The sequence below is a fragment of the Corvus hawaiiensis genome, chromosome 3 (genome assembly GCF_020740725.1).
Source record: "Corvus hawaiiensis isolate bCorHaw1 chromosome 3, bCorHaw1.pri.cur, whole genome shotgun sequence".
In the NCBI taxonomy this organism is placed as follows: Eukaryota; Metazoa; Chordata; class Aves; order Passeriformes; family Corvidae; genus Corvus; species Corvus hawaiiensis.
The window spans coordinates 41,480,435-41,500,115 of NC_063215.1; the positions used below are offsets into that span (position 1 = coordinate 41,480,435).

General features: G+C 36.2%; 1 protein-coding gene across 2 annotated transcripts in view; it reads right to left on the bottom strand.

Annotated features, from left to right (window-relative positions):
- Positions 1–19,681, bottom strand: part of MMS22L (MMS22 like, DNA repair protein) — a 90,940-nt gene that overhangs the window by 67,091 nt on the left and 4,168 nt on the right. For both annotated transcript variants that reach the window (XM_048297185.1, XM_048297183.1), the window contains exons 4-10: positions 16,636–16,688; positions 13,798–13,885; positions 13,524–13,701; positions 12,259–12,352; positions 10,164–10,294; positions 5,491–5,604; positions 3,514–3,693 (exon numbers count right to left, since the gene is read on the bottom strand). In XM_048297185.1, the coding sequence (XP_048153142.1) occupies positions 3,514–3,693; positions 5,491–5,604; positions 10,164–10,294; positions 12,259–12,352; positions 13,524–13,701; positions 13,798–13,885; positions 16,636–16,688 (838 nt within the window). The remainder of the gene's footprint in view (positions 1–3,513; positions 3,694–5,490; positions 5,605–10,163; positions 10,295–12,258; positions 12,353–13,523; positions 13,702–13,797; positions 13,886–16,635; positions 16,689–19,681) is intronic.

Genomic DNA, 19,681 nt, shown 5'->3' on the forward strand with positions numbered 1-19,681 from the left:
ACTCCTGACACCAACTGGGATTGATTACAGGAGTGCACGCAGGTTCAGCCCAAACTCAGGAAGGATGAGCACCAACCACCTGCTGCACTCTTTTTAGTTACAATTGTATCTATATTTTAAAAGACTTGTCTCATTCAAATCCCAATAGATTTAGATCCAAACAGTAATCCCTACTGCACCGGCAATACAGCACAGCACCTGTTTACCATTGTTTACAGTCTATCCCTGTCAAAGAATATGTAGAATCTACATCTTCAACTCCAAACCTCGTGGCTTAAAACATCCTCCCTCCACCCCCAGAGAATCCTAAAAATCAACAGAACCCAGAGACCTTACAGCGCATAAAAGTGCTGCTAAAACCAAAGCTTGAGCTGAATTTGCAGAAAGAAACTTTTGCAAGGACTAACCTGGAAAAGCAATATTAGGCTTCTTAGCTGGAAGTCCATGTTTGCATATCTTTCCACATAGTCATTTCAGATTATTCTATTCAAAGGCAAGAATTCTTAGCCCCAAGTAACTCTGACTATATTACCTTAGCCCATAGGATATTAAAATTGACCCCTGCAACGTTCAGAAGTAGCAAATTTCTCAACAGGTCCCATTTGAGTTTTAAATATACAAATCCTGCTTTTCAGAAGAGTGAAGTGGGACCTGAACAGGGGAATATGGAAAGAGACATGTACCGAACAGTCTCTAAGAAATCTGTCCAAAATTTTCTAGTTTAAAAATGTGGTTTCATGTATGTGAAATATATATTCAATATATATGAACCGTTGCATATTTGAAATTGCATTATATGAGCTAAAAGGGAAAAAATAAAAAGAAGCAAGTCTGAAACCTATTTAGAATTTTAAAAGCTTTCAAAACAACCTTACGGCCATGGAGACCACATTAAAAAATTGAAAATCTTCCACAGATGACATAGGCTTAGAGGCAATTTTTGCTAGAGCATATGAATAACCATCATTATGACACATCACCCTCCCACCTCTGATCACAGTTAATTAAAAGAAAGCATGTGTCACAAAGCCATTGCATCAGATGTTTAATCAACAAAACAGGACTACACTGAGTCCTCATGTAATTCTACTGACTTCACAAATTCATATCACAGACTATTTTACCTTATAATGTTCAAAAAATATTTGACATTGCAATTCAAGGAGGGGGACAGGACCTAAAGGGATGGTTACTATTAACTGTCTATGACAGATTATATTACTGTGGGTGAAAAGGCCCTAATGTTACTGATAAGATTTCTTTTGTACGAGAACAGGGATCCCTGGACAAACTCAAAGTAACACTCAGAAATGCAAAGCACAGCTAACAGTTTGAACATAGACTACTGGAAACATCAAGAGGAGCATGCACAGGATAGTCTCATGATTTACAAATCAAGACTTGGAAATTCTCTTCTCCCAGGTAGGCTCTAAGGAAAAATTATTATTTAATCTTGGGCAAGTCACTTCCTGTCACTGTGTCTCAGATTCCTACTTTAAAAGAACAACAACAGGAATCCTTTTTTCCATTCTACATCTTTTTTTGGCTTATGTAAATAATATCATGCCTGGGGCAAAAAAAAATAATCTCTCATGAGGCTAAATACATAGTATCTATCAGTGTGAGTTACAGGAAAAAAGCCACAATGATCAAAATAATCAGTATCACTGTATTTGGATTATGGCATTAAATATAAGAAACCAAGTACAAATGTGTGATTTCTGTATTTAACTTAGGAATAACCTTTCCTCGCTTTCTAAGAAAGAGTGAGTGTAGTTATTCTATCTTCCAAGGTCCCTCTATAATACGCTTTGGACTCTGTCCCTCTCCCCACCCACGTAGTAGCGGGGCAAAACCAAGGGAAACTTGAGACAACCTGCAGTGTAGCAATCAGACCTGGTCTGCAACTTTACACTGTATAAATGTGCAAGAAGTTGCTTCATTTTGCCACATGATAACAAGCTGCCAGCCACGGCATCCTAAAGGATTTGTCAACTGGCAAAGAGAAGCAGCACAAGCATCCCACATGGGCCAAGTCCTCTAGTGAACAGACACGCTCATGAGTTTTTCAACTAAGTATTCAAGCACACCTTTGCTACATTTTAAATTTTTTTTACAAATTTGCAGATCAGAAAACCCAACTAATTCTTAATTTTATTGGAAAATCTAATTTTACTTAGGATTGTAAGTATTCACAGAATTTCAACATTTTTATTTCATTCTCTGTTTATATACTAATGCTTTTAAAAATCTAAAGACAAGGAGAAGGATTTTAAGTTATCAAAACAAATTGCTCAACCAGTGTGATCATTCTTCTCTTTTTATAGATTTACAGTTCGCAAACATGTTTCCAGGTTTTAACCTTTCCTCCTAAAGCAGGAATGGAAATCACAGGACAGATTTTAACAGAAAGAGGGTACAGCCTTTCCAGTTTTAATATGCACGTTAAATTACAAATAAGACAATTCACAATAAAGGGCAATTAAGCCCAGTTTGTGGAAGACACCATACAGAGCTTATGCTTGGCAAGTTAGGGAATATGAGCAATGCAGCTGAAAGGTTAAAAAAGCCACCAGACAAAAAAACCCCAAAACCAAACAAACAAGACCACCACCAACATCCTCCCCTGCCAAAAAAAAAAAGAATCAAAACCAAAACAAACAGAAAAAAAGAGTAACGATAACAGGATAAAAGAACAGAAGGAAAAACAACAGAAGATGGCATGACCAGATTCTCCCTAGTTCAAAAAGCACTACTGGAGAGTGAAAACCTACTACAAAACAAACTACACCAAAAACACCCCAAAAACCCCAATTTCTGCGCCTTCATCTATCTCACTCGCTTCTAATAGGCTTCCTCTATAGACAATTAAGAAAAATTGTCAGCTGTCATTCATCTCAAAATGGATGAATTGCCTCAGCAAGTGCAAGTTTCCTAAACTGAAACTTTAAGTCATTAGACAGTGTCTTTTGGTAGCACACCAACATAAAAATTAAGCTGTATACACAAATATATATGCATGTTACGATGCTATTGCTGTGATGCAAAGGCAATGCAAGACAGACAGACAGACTGAAATTTATCCAGAGCAGAGCTACCACTTTAAAAAAATAAGTGGCATTAATAATTACACAGTCAATGTTTGAGGTTTATAGCTCATACAGCACAAACGAATGTGTTCAATTCCTAAAACAACAAACCCAGTGAAGCATTTATGCTGCAGGCAGACAGTCTTAAAACATATGCTACATCATTAAGTATATGTGCTACTAACTAGTTGGGATATTTCAAGTTTCCTTCATGCAGCTCTCTACTGAATATCTTGTGTATAACATGAATGTGTCTGGGGCTCCTAGAACATTTACCAACTTGTACAAACCTAAAACCAACTTCTTTTAAAGAGTATGAAAATTCCTGCATTAGAAAACAAACTGTTTTCTGTCAACAAAAATAACCAAAGAGATCAAAATCACTTATAATAACTCTTAAGTATTTAGAAAAAAGCATACCCACCTTTTCATCTAGATTTCCATTACGGTCGAACTGGTAGAGTGGTGCCAGATGACTCATAATCCACCAGCTAAAACTCAGTGGGTCTTTACATTGAACTGCTTCAAACCCAGACACACTTTCAGAAGTACTTGACCGTTCAAAGATATTCTTTAGGGTTGTGTTCATCAAGCTCCAGAAACCCTGTAGAAAACACAAAAGTTAATTTGAACTGTGTTCAATAACAAAACCTATGCTAACAATTTCCTCTACAACACTGTCCTATTGATTAATTTGCTTTTACAGAGAACAAGCAAGATGAGCCATTTAAAGAAAATGACAAAAAGCAGTGGTCAGTGTTACCACAGAAAACTCAGGGCTACCTTCAAAAGTCCCCTCTCAAATGTCAGTAGAAAGCAATGCGAAAGGACAAGCTTGGGTCACCAGGAAGAATGCACTGCAATACTTCACAGGCAAAATTACAAGCAGATGGATTGATGACATGCAGACAGGATGGTGCTCCAACACTCACAAGAGAAAGGTTAGAGTTCTTTAATGAAGACTTGTTATAGCATATTTTTGAAAAATTTCTAGTTCCAGACTAACCTAACCAAAAGGAATATAGTAGATGGTAGAGAATCAATCTGAAAGACAGCAAACAGAAGTTCTGTTTTGTCACAGTCTGTTCCAGCACTGAGAAACTGATTAATTCTCTTTGACTCAGACCCTTGTCTATAACACAATGTTACTATTTCTTACAGGCTTTGCCTATCTTTCTTAGTTTTAACGAAGCTCTCTGGGACTTCTTTGCACGTGTATTTCACCCACCTTACCTGGGTCCTGATGCTAACTTAGCTGCAAAGTGCTACTGCCAGTGCAAATGCTTAACAGCAACACAGTTTCACTTGTGCTGTCCACCTTTATACGTGTTGTCATTAACAAGTAAACAGCCATCAGTGCAAACCCTCTACTGTAAAGTACTTAATTCTGTACTAAGTGAACCGTACTCATGGCACAGATGGCCACTTGGTTCTTATAAAGATTACTTCAGAAAACTTTCAAAGGATTTTTCCACTTCTTAATATTCATTCAGAGAAACATCAATTCAATTCCAACCATCAAAGAAAGAAAAATTAAAATCCTAGAAAATATCAGCAAAGGAAAAGAACAAAACAGAAAACATCATTATGCAATGTATAAAATCACATGGCCTCCTAACCCATACTTGAAATACTGCATGCAATCCTGGCACTCTGTTATTCAAAATAGGATATGGTAATATGGAAGGAGATTCAGAGAAGGGTGACAAAGATGACCACAGGAAAACAATGGCACCTGAAAAAAAGAATTACTGTAAGAAGTAAGACTCTTCAGCCTACAAAAGGCAGAAGGTAGGATATATCAGATAAAAAAAGAACAAACTGAAGAGGCATATAAGGTTGTACTGGTATAACGAAGAAGAACAGGTAGTGATTTGCTGATTTCCAACAGAAGTATAAGGAGGCGTCTAGAGAAGTCAGTAACTACAAGATTCAAAACCATACACAGGCTGTTCTTGTATAGATGGGTAACAAAGACAGAAACATGGGCTAGTTGGATCATTGTTCTGACTGTACCCATATTTCTAATGCCTGGAGATGAGTCATTGCATGACATATCACAAAAACTGCAAATAATTTAAAAAAAAAATAAGTAAACATGGCTTTCTGTGTTTTTTTCTTCCATAAAAAGAATGGAACTTTCACAGTCTATTCCTTTGCTTTGCTTTCTTTAGCACTAGGAGCACTCCTTATCAATGACCTAGGTCATAATCCAACAGTACATTGCAAACCTAGAACCAGGACTTCATGCACATTCAAGACAGTGGCCCAAGGCATCAGTTAGCATGCAGTTCTCCTGGAGCAAATATGAGGTTCAGTTCTACCATCAGATCTGCACGTTCATGGCCATATGGGAACATTTGGTGGCCTTACTGCACATGTAACAGTATTCTTCCTTTACCTCTGTATGAGACCCTTTATTTCTGTGGTCCAGCAGCTGAATAAGTAGAATCCATAGTTCTTTAATGCAGGTACATGGATAATGGCTACTAGTAAGAGCCTCAGAAGGTCGCACCTGAAAGAGAATATAGAGTAAAACTATTCACAGAAGTGTTGTTTTTAAAATTGTGGTTTATATATCAATATTTCCTCTAGTCCTGGCTGTTTGGTTTGAGGGTTTTTTTTTTTTCAGGTAAATAATATAGTTACAATTACACATTCAAAGGTGAATTATTTCACCAACATCCGAAATATCTCTCTCATACAACATAGACTCTTTCCCAATTCTATATAAGTTACAGGTTGCGTTATTTCCTAGTTTCTTCTGATACATTCTCAAACACCATTTAATTGAATAAAAACAGCATTCCATGTTCTAAATGAAAAGAAATAACAATAAATACTGATTCATTGTCTGACAGTAGGGAAAAGAAAATGATTGATTAGATTTTCTTTATGTTCCTGAGAAGAAAAAGATTTCAAATTATTTAATAGCTATTATTGTTATTTTTAACTGAAAAATCCTTAATGACTAGGCATAATGCTAGTAGAATATGTTGTTGTTGGCATGAGGATGTTAATGTTCCCACAACATTTCACAAAATCTGCTTTTCGGTAAATTTACTGCAAGGCATTCTTTTAATATGCAGAAAACAGCATATTTCAAGTCATGTACGTTATTTGATTACTATTCCATATTTAACAAAATTCACTCAGACTGATGCATTTCAAATGCAAAACAGTCTTCTTGTGATTCATCTTTCAATTTTACATTCCCTGAATTGTGAAACAAAACAGCAAAAGGAACTGCTAAATACATAAAAAAAAATCTCTGTATGCTTTTATGTTTTTATGATCTACCAGAACTGTATTTGAAATAATCATACTATAGACAAAACTTTACTTATTCTATCCTAAGACACATGAACCCACTGAACTGTATTCAGAGGTGGCAAAAATTGTGAAAAGCTTTGTTTAAATAACATAATTCAGCACCTTTTACCTTCAGCAAGGACACAATGGCAGAAATGTAGAAAGAAAAGAGTGAAGACAAAGCAGCTTATACTCATTTTATCCCTAAACAATGAGTAGTCCAAGTTTGAATAATCAACCTACACCTCTCTAAAGCAAACAGAGGGGAATAGGTACCTAGAGAATAATTAATCTCACTCATTGCAGAACTGTTGTTATCCTTCCATGACAATAGAAAGTACCTCAGGTGACTAGTTTAGCCAACTAACTCCTAGACATCTACATCTGATGAGATGGATCCTGAGTTTTTATATCCTTCTGTTTTTTCTGATCCATTCATGCACTATTCTCAAATCATACTGGCACTTAAAATAATTTCTAAATTTGGAAACCTAATAGTGTAAATTAAAAGTTATATCAAAATATGCAATGCCCATGACAGCAGTGGCTGTGTGAGACATTACAGAAGTGGGAGTGAATGACTAAAAACCCACATTTTCACAATTAGAACAAGTACCTCACCAATAGTTTCAAATCTGTATAATATTCTATTAGGATGCAAACTTCTTATTTATCATCCATATGATATGTTACATAATAATATGTTTACAACTACAGTTTCATACAGCTCCAAATCAGGTTTAAATACTGAACATTTAATTATAAATATGAACTTGCATGTATATATAAATGTGACAGTTTGTTTTTTCTCTCTCAACAATCCTGTTTATCCTATGAAATTGTCATGGTAGACCTATTTTAAATAATTCTTTATTCATTTTCCACATATACTCACAGTACTTCACATGGCCTTCTCTCTCCCCACACTTTTAGCTAAAGATCTGTTACAGGAATCTCTCAACAACCTGAACTAATTTCATGTAAATGTTATCTTGAGAATAAACAGTATGACCACTAAAGTCTCTTAGAAAATTCATTATTTAACTACTAACTTCCCAAAACTGAAGTGCCTCAAAAATAATTCTGGTTATGACATACCACAAAAGAGCAAAAGAGACCCATTGGAAATGAGCAGTCTACTTGTTACTGTAGCAGTGGAGATTTTTATAGAATTTTTAGGCATAGAAACTATCTTACAAATGAGTTTCATACTTTCTAGGTGGACTACCAGTTGTTGCAGCAAGGTTTCTTCAACAAGGTTTCTTCATCTACTGTTTGCATCTGTTACTGTGCTATTCTACAAGATTGCAGGATCTCTTCTGCAGGAAATGTGCAGTATCCATTTAGGATAGACTCTGGGTAGTAGTAGCAAAGCAAGACACGATACAGATATTATTTAGACTAAGGATAGCCAAGATATGTTGTTTTCAGAGATATTCTGGACTTCCTCTTGCAACAGCCTCAGTTCAGCATCTTGGTAAGAATGTTTAAAACCCCAAACTGTGATGCCATTGGGACAATAAAGCTCTGGTGCCACAGGTGTGGCTGCTGAAGACAGAAGATATCCACAGATATGTATTTCTCTGGCAAATATGTCTCAGAGCACACTGGGCTCAGTACACAATCCAAGTCAAGCATCTTAATATCAGAGCTGCCCAAGAAACCAATCTGAAAATATCAGTCTGGAAGACTAGAGTTTATGTCTTTCTTTCCAGGGATATCCATAAATGTTAAGAGCTGCACTCATGAATGTTTTCAGCCAAAAGCCCAAGGACATGTTTTAGTGATGAGCTGATGGTGTCACCTACTAGGGGTATTAGTTGCATTTTCAACAATTTTGAGGGATGCTATTTCCGTCATTAGCAATGATTAGCATGCTATAGGAGTCACCAGCTCAAGTGCAAGCTTCACTTCAGAAATTAATGTCAAATAGAACTAATTTGAGCTGTGGCCCACACCTAGAGAGAGCTTAAGAAAAAGCAGTGGCAGAACAATCTTCTCTCTTTGTTATGTGGCTCTGTAAAAGTACGTCAAATCTGTCATTTTATCATCTGTCATTTCCAAGCCTACCATCAAGCAAAATGTTCAACAGATACTATTTGAATTTTCTTTTACAAAACATTATTCTCCTCTATTTGCCTTTTGTCAGGGGAGAAATTACTTTTTGGGCATTGAGCCAATGATATGAGATAAGGGGTGGAATGTCTTGGGGTGACTTTGTGATGTGTATCCCCTATTGCTGCCCATGCCCAGGAATTAATTTTGTGCCTTTCTGTGCTTTTAAACTGAGGCTGAGAGGGAGGAGGAAAACCTGAGCAAAACTTCTTCAAAGCAGTTTACAGCTTGTTCAAGGTCACACAGAGATAGAGACTTCTTTTTTTCCAGCTGCGGCAGCAGAGCGAGAGTGGGGAAAGGACCCTGTTTGCTTTCGGCCAGTTTTTCAGCTCCTTTTTATCTCCGGAGAGAGACAGAGAGTTGAACTTTTGTTTTCCTGGGACGTTGGGTTTTTTTCTTTTTTTTCTCTGCTGGACTGTTTCAACATCAGAATACATCAGGAGGAATTTCCACTGAGGCCTTGGCCCTGGAGGTGGGCCCACCGCCCCATCCCAGCTCCAAGGAGGGGGAGAGAGAGATCTACGGAAGGACTCAGAATTTTCCCAGGTTTCTTTCAGCAGAGCGAGAGGTTTTATCATTTAGCATTATTATTCTTTTCCTGTGTGTTTGTTAAATAAATAGTTTTTATCTCTTGCACTTTCCTTCGAGGAAAATTTATTTTTTCCCGAACCTGGTGGGGGAGGGCTGGTTGCGGCCTGCCTTCTCTCAGAGGATATATTTGGCCAAACCAGAAAAAATTTGCAGTATTATCTGATAATTTAATAGATCAATACTGATTTTAAAAGGTAACAGTTCTCTACAGGAAGGTGTTTTAACAGAACAGTTATCAAATGCTAGTACAGCCATTCCTCCCACCCTCAAAAGTAATATGAAGAAGAGGGAGTCTATTTTTTACGTTTTTGTACTAGGAAAATATAAATTATACAGTGGTCACTGCTACTTCTTCTCAGAGTTCAGCTCTGCATTATGGATCACACATGTCCATCTCAAGCAGGTTTCACAATGACATGAAGATTACACAGCTCTTTTACTGGCTGCTATAGGGAGTTATTACGACTTTCTAGCTTTGGAGTGCTCAAAACAAGTGAGAAAAATACTGCAGCTATGGAAGGAAAGAAAAAGAAAAAGAGAAGAGATGGACAAGTTTTCCCATGACAAATGCAGAAGTGCTGTAACAAAAAGATGAGGTGGTGGAAATAGGCACACTGCAACAATAAACTGTAATATGACATTCTCTAAGTGTCCAGTTAGCTTACTGCCAGGATTAGTGTTATTCTCTTTTTGTTCCTGTTGAGAGAGTTTGAAAAGACTTTTTTTTTTTTGCATCTATCTAAACCTTTTAGACTGTGCCATGTTTGGCATTAAACCTGGAATACTGAACTTAGGAAATGTGGCACTCACTTCTGCTCTGTACACAGTGCATTTCAATATTACTCTCTCATTCAACTGCCAGATGGTCATGAATAAATATAACACAATTTGAGCTCCTAACAAATAACACTCTTTAAAACATGGAGATACAAAGCCATACGTAACATTTAGAACTAAGCAGTAAGAAGTCATCTATCACTGGTGCAATACCCAATTCATATGGTTCCCAGTACAAGCATCTAAGTACCCATGTTCTATACAAAGAAAAAGAGTTACCTTTGTATACTTGTTGATAGCCAAGCTTATTAAATCAGATATGAGATTTCCACAGTGTTTTTCAAATAAACTGATACTGGTTAAATTCTCTCCGGTTAGATTTATGAAATGGTTAGCATATACAACTTGTCCTAAAACGCAGAAGAAAAGTAGAACTGTTTAGTTTCAGGTTTGGCTGTAGGAATATAAGACAGACAGGATTTCTTTTCTAATACATATATATTTTAGAATGGGCTTGTTGACCTGTATGTAATTTTAATTTATAAATTCATGTGAGAAAGCTCATCCTAAATTCAAGATAATCCCTTCATCATTGCACGGAAATCTGGTATTATTCAGGTTGACAGTAAAAAAGCTTGGCACTTTACAGCCTTTTATTGGCACAGATTTTGCAGAGGAATAAAGATTTATTTATCTGCAAGTTCCTCTTTGTCACATGCCAGTGCGCATGTTCTGGAATCATGACATGTTTTGCAGATATGCAAGCTGATGACAAACAATTCTGGAGAGGTCTAACACTTTCCTTTGGATGTGTTGATGTAAAAAGCTGGCATGATCATGTTCCAACTTGAGCATTTGTAGGCATTAACAGATGAAATGGTAAAGTTAAGAGGCTGCAAGATCTTATCCCACAAGCTTTTCAACAGTACAACCCCCTTGACACCAGTGGAGCAGATGATACGTAGAATGAGCTTGTATTTTATTCCTGGAAATGTAAGGTGAAGCCCTGAGCCCACTATCCTGCCACTGGTCTCGGCAGTGTGAAGTTTCCACTCAGAACACTTTACAGAATAAGATAAAAACCTAAGAAATTCTAAAAGGCACATAAGAATACAAGATAATATATGCAAAGATATTACTGTCTCGACTAGTAAATTTTATTCTTAAAAATCATGAGCTTTGTCTTACAAAGCTAGATTACTGCATTATTACTCAGAACATTATCTAAAAATAAATACTGAATTCTGGAGAATACATTTCCTTCAACAGTTTCACTACCCTTTCTCCAAAATGCTCTAAAAAAGGAAAACAGGCTATCCCACAATGGATCATAAAAGAAACTTAGAATTATAGAACAGAAAGCCAACCCACACACTATCCAGTAACACAGACATGCAGAAACAGAGAAAATGTGTTAATGTGAGCAAGGCTGTGTTGTGACAGCGCTCGGAGCAGGCAAAAGCTAATCCAAGTGTTCAGATTCAACACCAGTTACTGGCCTAAACATATACTGCATTCTTTCTATACCTCAACATCACTTCAACTGTTGCAATTCCTGTTGGAATTTATATTGACAATTTATAATTGGGAGGCATGAGGGAAGGTATGGTTGCAGTGACACATTGATTATAGAAGAAAACACACTTTTGTGATTTATTCTGGTAGAATAGACACGGAAAATAGATATAAGCCTCACAAAGCAAATGAAGTTCTCTTCTGTATTTTAACAGTTCTTCAGCAAACTGAACTACTCTGAAATTTAGTTTTACAATTGCATTCTATGACCTTTTTAATCTAACTTCAATGAACAGCTTACTCTTATCAACTTACTTTTCGCCCTTTTAAAGCCTTATAAAAATTTTTTTAAGAGATATTGCCTTGCCCTTTTCTTGCTGTACTTTTATAAACTTTCCTGACTGAGGCTTCTTCTTTTGCTCAATATTTTCTTAGTGTTGCACATGGTTAACAATACAGATTCTCTCCTCCGAGAATCCTTGTTCTGGTCCATCCCTGGACACTTCCTACACTGTTTTCATCAAATTCACTGTTATGCATTCTGGATATCTGTAAATGCATTTTTATTTGTGATGTCAAGAAGTGCATTGTTATTAAATATTTAGTATGTTGCACCAGTTGAGTATGAACTTTGTGATCTTTGTTCTGACAGAACAAATTCCTAATACAATTTTATTTAATTTGAGCCACATGATGATTCACAAAGAACCTACATTTACCATATTTGAGTTTACCCCATTCAATACAGCTATGCTTAAAAACCACCATAATTAGTTTTGATTCTGGACAAATCAAGATGGGAAAACTAGGTAAGTCATATGTAAAGAATTAAGTTCAAGAAAAAAGCCTGCATACTTACTCATCAGTTTTTCACCTAGTACATGAAGAACTTCTAATACTAGCCAGTTAATATCCAAATGGAGATGTAGTAAGTGCCACGATGGAGGAAAGACCTGTAATTAGAAATACATTTACTTATATTTAACATTTCTTTAGTGAATTCTGAATACTGTACTAAGACAGGGTGGTCAGGCTTTGGAACAAGCTGCCCAGGTAAGTGGTGGAATCACTATCCCTGGAAGTGTTCAAAAACATATGGGTGTGGCATGTGGGGACACGGTTTAGGGGAGAACATGCAGGTGCTGGAGTAATGGGTGGACTTGACATTCTAAGATGGCCTGCAAAGAACATTATGGATATCTATGATCAAATGCAATGTAACATACAAACATGCCACTCCGTTCAAGAAAAAAAAAAGAAACAAACAAAAAAATTTTATTACAATTCTGTCTGTAAGAGGCTATTTATCGAGTTTTGATTCAAGCTTCACAAATTACAACACCCTTACTTAACCTTTTCTTTACAGAAAAGTATTAGGTAGCACACAAACTGCTGAAGTGAGCTCTTGAAATAACTTTAAGGAAGAGAATACTAAAATTTTGGAGTTTACTTGAAATTACTGTTTCTTTCATCAGCTCAACAGTGGCCCTACTGACAAGCTAAACAAAGAAAGACTCAAAATGCTGCTTCTCAGTTGATCATTCCTCTCCAGATACTAGTTTATACAACATAAGACAGAAATTCCTTTCTTGTCTTTATAAAAGATTTCAAAGCATTAGCTATGATATGTGTATGCACAAATCCTAACAGTGTATACTTCACTAGTGTTTAATGCTGCCGTGCCTCCTTCCACATCTGCACTTTTCTTTGTATACAAGATCTTTACCCATTCTGAGTCAGATTTCAGAATGTATTTTTTAAAAAATGCCCCTCCTACTGGGAAGCTCAGAAATTTTAAACATTACTACAGACAAACACCAAGTAATTTTTTTAAACAAGCTATGCTAATTCAAGCCTACTTATCTACCTGTAACTGGTATTATCATTTGTATAGTATAGGAAGAATTCTAAAGCTATAGAATGAAAATAAATAGATAAATAAAAACAACAACAGCAAATCCAGATCTCATTAGTTATGTATGCCAAGTAAAGGATGGCACTCAATAAAGAAAAAAAAAAAACAACCCAAACCAGAAAGATTAACTTATATTAAGCCAAAATTTATGAATTTATCAAGAATACATAATGCCACATAAAAAATTAAAATTCTAAAGAGACATCAACCTTTGCCTGATTTTGAATAGTAAATGCTGCCAGAACATTACTAGGAAGTTCACAAAGGTGACCAGTGTGCACAGTCAAAGCATGAAGCTCTTCCACCAACACCGATGGTAACTGAGCTTCTAGTTCTTCATAAGGATGGAGCATTCCATCATTTTCCACCTTAGGGGGTTCCAGATACCTGAATGTAGACAAAAATACACAGAATCAGAAAACCAGTAAGAATCACCTACACAAAGCTTGATACTCAAGTTAGTAAAATGTGTGTAAATCTCACCTGAAGATGAAAACTTTCACATAGTGCAAAAACTTAAGACATTGATGCCTGATGCTCTCTGCTTCAGAGTGCAAGCGCGCAGCTTGACCTGAAGTAAAAGAGATCAATAGCTTAAAGCAGATGTGACCACACCATGGCTCGTTTAACATTTGCATTCTCCACAGTAATTAAACCAGACCACTGGAAAGACACTCTCTGAGGACAAGCTGGGAGGTAACTGATGGTAAACACCCACTTCTAAATGTCATCTTGCCAGAGGGATTCTTTATCTTACCATCCTCAGGCACATTTCCAGATACAGATAGAAAAAAAGGCCCTCAGGAAAGATGAGGGCAGTACTGAGTGCTAGAAGAAATCATTCAGCCCTACTGCCCTGCTTCCTGACTGCTTTCAAGACACCTTCAGTAAAGACATTGGTAAAACAGTTTATCAGCCCCCTTTTCTCTTGATGGACTTATTTGTAAATACACTTTGTAACTTTTCCTTGGAAGCATCACATTGTTGCACAGAACCTTCAGATGTATAATGCTAAGAGCCACCCATTCACAAATCCTGCCTTTCACTTGCAGCTCTGTGTCCTTTCAGGCAGTTATTCTGACTTTGTTCTCTGAAGCTGTTCTTATGGTGTTACCATCCTCACCTAGCACCTGCAAGCTCAAACACCCCTATAAGAGCAGAGATTCACTGGAAGTTATTGCCACTGTGTGAAAATCACTCTTTATTTTTTCCTACACCTTGCCTTGTAGCTTTCAGCTTATATTAGAGAAAGATGAAACTTGGTGCATAACAAACCAAATATGTCATTTAAATACCAAATAACTATTGCCCAATAATATATATACACACAAAGGCTTACCAAGCAGTCTGACTGCACACATGCTGATCATTGAGAGCATCTTAAATACAAGCATCAAACAAGGACCTTTAGCAGGGCCAAATGAAACTGTATCACCCTAGAGGAGATGCAGGGCAAACTCCTGGTCACCTACTACACTGGACTGCACATCCAGGGAAAGACAGTTGTCTTTGCTCCTCTCCCCCCAGCTGACCACTGGGGAGTCTTCCCTTTTTTTAATCTTGCTCTCACTCTCCCTTTTGTTTCCCCCATCTTCTCCCCTTAACCTCGAAGTTCACATAAGTCACTTGTTACAGACCCGACAAATAATGCTTTGTGCATACAAGCTTATCTCAATATCTTTTGAGCAACAACACTCAGGGGGCAAAGCAAATCAACTGGTACAAGTACCAGAATATTCCAGTGTACAGCCTACCTGCACCACGTCAGAAGCCATAGCATCTGCCATGGTAATGAACCACAAGTTTAAGAGGATCGATTCACTCTGTTCTAAAGCAATTATTTGTAGATGTTACTGCTGATTTGTAGCAATAAAAAATACTGTATTCTAAATTCCTCAGAAGTTCTGCTTAAGCAAAATTTTATGTTACAGTATTTTTTACATGGCTTCTACATTACACTGTTCTCAGTACGAAGTATTCAAAGCTCATCAAGACTGATAGGAAATGAAATCAAATGTACAATATTGGTATCTATATAAACACAGAGTATAACATAGATTTACTGAGCCAAAACTCTTAACTGGGGTTTTAAACAGTTTTGACAGCACATTTATTTAAGACATCAATAATACCTAACATCACCCTGCCTGATCACTTTAAATACTTCAATCCTTATACACCCTTCTACTACTAGCCCACTTCTATAGGGAACTGAGTCACAGCTGAATCAGTAACTTGCTCTGATTCAGAAAGAAAGCCTGGTGCAAAGCACAAAATTCAAGTTCTTCATTTTACTAGCTCATTTGACAAGTGGAAGAACAGGATACAAAGAAGAGAAGAGAACCAAACAGGTGCTTAAATTTAAGAGAAAAAAAGAACTACAGAACAGTTTCTTGGTGTCCAGCTACAATATCGAAGTTCAAATGTAATTTAAAACAGGCTATTTCCATTTACGTCAAAAAATTTAGATTTTTAAGATACTATCAACAACTGCATATGAAAGAAGCTTGATGATAAATTCACATCAATTATTTAAACAGCAGAACATGTCAATATCAAAACAAAATAACAGTAATGTGTAAAATTATACACTCATAGAACACTAGCACTTCATCTGTAACAAGAAGACACTATAGACAGTTTATTTCTAAGTAATTACTGAGCTTCTCAACTTGCTAAGTAATTCAGCCTTCAACTTACAATAAGCCCAAGGCTGCAATAATCCTTCAGAAACATGCTGCTTCTCATGCCTCAGTATTTAATTGAAACAAAGCATTTTGTAGTGATCCCATTTTATCGATCCCACTGCAAAGATAAATTAAGTTTGTAAATAACTCTAAACTAAGCAAATATAACTAACTCGTTTAAACGTAAGCCAAGGGAACACTGAAAAAAATCCCAAGCCACTACCTTTGTAACTAAAATAGTTGTTGGGATGTTTGATGAAATCTTCCATTTTTAATTAAAAGAGTTAATAGTTTTGCCAAATTCTGCTCTAGGGGTGACACCTTAAGTCAAATTAATGCAAAATGCCCCACTAAGGTGAGTAAGGATTGCCCTGTGCATCTACCATACAGGCAAATATGGTTCCAAACTGACTCCCAATATTTCCAGTCTATTTCCCTACTGTCTTACATCACTTGGTTGCCTATATTTCTACCCTTACCACAGTTTTATGCTGCTTATATGCTGTTCTGAGGCACACTCCAAAAGCCCTTGGTCAAGAGTCAAAGCACAAGTGTGATCTGTGAGAATTTACTTCTGTAATGAAAAGGCAGTCACATGCCTATTGCAGTGTCAAATTAAATTTGTGAAACTTACCAAAATCAGATGAACTCATTTGTACTAGGTTTTCCAGTGCGTGTATCTGTTGCCTAATTAAAGAAAAACAAAGATTAATGGTATTTATATAAGTTGTTTAACTCCACTTTAGTAAGGTCAAAATGGAACAGAGAAAGGTAAGTGTTTCTTGTTCTGTAGTTCAGAAAAAGCTTACGGAAATGTAACTTAGGAAAGAGTTTTAGTGGAAGGCAATGGACACATCCAAGTGTGAAGGGATGACCTTGAATAGAATTTTTGCTTGTTTTTAAATCATTAAACGCAGTACCAAAAAACCCCTATAACAATTGGCTAAATATTGGAGAAGGCAAAAAACAACAATACAGACAAAAACCCCCAAAAACCATTCCCTGCAAGTGATCTTTCCACAAGCATAACTCAACTTCATGTTTGACCACAGAATAAACCTAAAAGTTAGCCCTCATGGCATATACTCAGTACACACTAAATTAATCCACTTGTGAATGTGCATTCTGTCAGCAGCTTTTCCTGCTTCTTGCTTTGGGTGGTCAGGGGCTGAACTCCAGTACAAAATATAAACAGCAACAAATACAGTAGAGTAAAAGGAGGTGTCTCTAGAAAAGTTAAAGCTCAGCTCAGTTTTGGAGAGGAAAGAAAACATTTTTAAAGAAGCTAAGTGCCACTGCAAACAAATATTTTTTAAAAAGCTATAGCATAGGTATTACTCAGCCATATTCTGTAACAACTGTTATTTGCAAGTGGTCTTCCAGTAGAGTCTCCACAGAGATAAAGCAGTATTAAAGTGAATATATGAAAAGCACAACTGTGTCAGATGGACTTTTGAAAGAAAATGCTGCATAAATGAGGAGGGAGCTCTCTGCCTCATTTCTTATACAATCAAAGCAATAACTACCGAAGGATTCTAAAATAGGCTACTTGGATATGACACAAATCAAATGTTCTTATGAAAACCCTGAAAACTAGAAAGCATCTAAAAGACATAAGAAGCATCTAAAAGACACAAAACTCCAGGTTGTAACTTGCATATTAAAGTGCAAACACACAGTAAAATGATCTCCCTTAGCTCTTCCCTGCTTCCTTGGATAAAGCCATGTCAGCTACCCTTCCATCATTTAGGTGGGTTGCAGAGTTTTGTTTTTTGTTTGTCTTGAAATCAAACCTGAATTTCTGCCTGGATTTTTCAAGGATTTCAATCACGTGAAAAGGGAGGAAATCTGAAAAGCAGGAGGACTTTATGAAATAGGGCTTTTGAGACTGGAGAATAGAGAAGGAAGGTACCAGAAAGAAGCCACACAAAAAAAGGAAAGAAAAACACTCTCCAGTGAATTGACAAAAGACAGAATACAGTGGGCTGATAAAATTAAAGCACAAACTGGGCAAAAGAAACATAACAAAAATACCCTTATTTAAATAAACAATTTTAATTTCAATTTGCATTTGTACCTCAAAGATTGATCCTCATGGCTGTTAATCATTAAATCATTTGATTTGCAAATACACATTCTGACAGGTAAACTGGTACTTCTGTTTATTAATCAAAGATATACTATCTTAGTATACCCACTTAAATGGTTACATGGTCTCACTCACTTTGCCTCACACTTCTTTAATAAGAAAACCCATAAGTAAGAATTTTTACCATGAAATTACTATTTTAACTTGCAGTTCTGTAGTATACTATTATTATTTATTACAATAGTTTAAAAATTGTAAATGATTTTTAATTTCAATATTAAGTATAATCTTGGACATGAAAAAAGACTAGGTTTCTGTAAGCATGTATTTAAACATAGATATTAACTATACTCCATAAATTTAACTATTTACACCCACCCTATCCTCAAAAACTATTGTAACTGTACTTAACACATTTGATTTCCACAGCGGAAAAAGGAGGAGTTCTACTTTCAGTTGTCAACTGGTCTATAAATGAAACTGTTCCATTTTATGATTGAACAAATGAACTCAATGTCTTTGCAGAGGGACTTGTCACACCAAAAGACAGCTTAGCAACCAAACTCTCAATATCCAAGTTAGTTGAAATCCATTATTCCTACCAGGTCAGTAGGTTTTAAAGCATGTACAGCTTAAATAGCTTAAAAACCACAATAAAAGACATTATGCCTTATGTTCATTTCTATTACAATTACAAAGCAGTTTACATTACAGGAAAAAAAACCTTAAAAAATAGCCATTTAATTCAACATTCTTATGCCACTGCCCACTGATTTTATGTTAATGAACAGTTAATAAATCAGACTAAATGCTGAAACTTTTAACTTAATCATATCTCCCCCATTAGCACTTTTTTTAACACTGTGGGTTTTCTTAAACACAGTGGAGTCAAAGCTTGCATCAAAGCTTCTAGCTAAATTATTTAGCAAAGCTAAATAATACTAGTTTTAATACACTTCCAGTCATCTATGTCATCACATTCCAATAAGCTAGACCCTATTAACCACGTTGCACATCATATCCTTGGTCATACCCTAAAGGGATGGACCAATCCACTGCGATGAAAGGAACGATGGAATACATCACATATATTTGTGAAATCATACAAAAGCACTTCTCCCATCCACTCTCTGTATGTGCTGTACATCCTGAGGATTATCAGTAGCAAAGAGGATTATCAGTGATCTGTGTATTTGCATTGACCAGATTAAGCATCTACATTGAATTAGTCAAAGACTGAGTAACTGTATCTGAAAAGATTGCTGAAGCTATCCTAATCCAAACAATTGAAGAAAGCACTGCATCCAGCATTTATAGTATTTGATTTTTCACCTCCACTTTCCTTTATGCACAAAAAAGGACTAAAAATCTTCAAAAGACAACTTCAATTATATGGATAGCACAATCTCATTCAAGGAAATCTTACATAGTCTATTCATACATTCTGAAGCTAGAGCCTTCTAAATTAACCCCAACACTCTGTTGTAATAACTATACTTAATTTTTTTTTTATCTGGTAATGCCTAAGATATGCATCACACTACTTAGAAACTTAATAATAAGTCACATAATATTAAAAATCCGCGACACA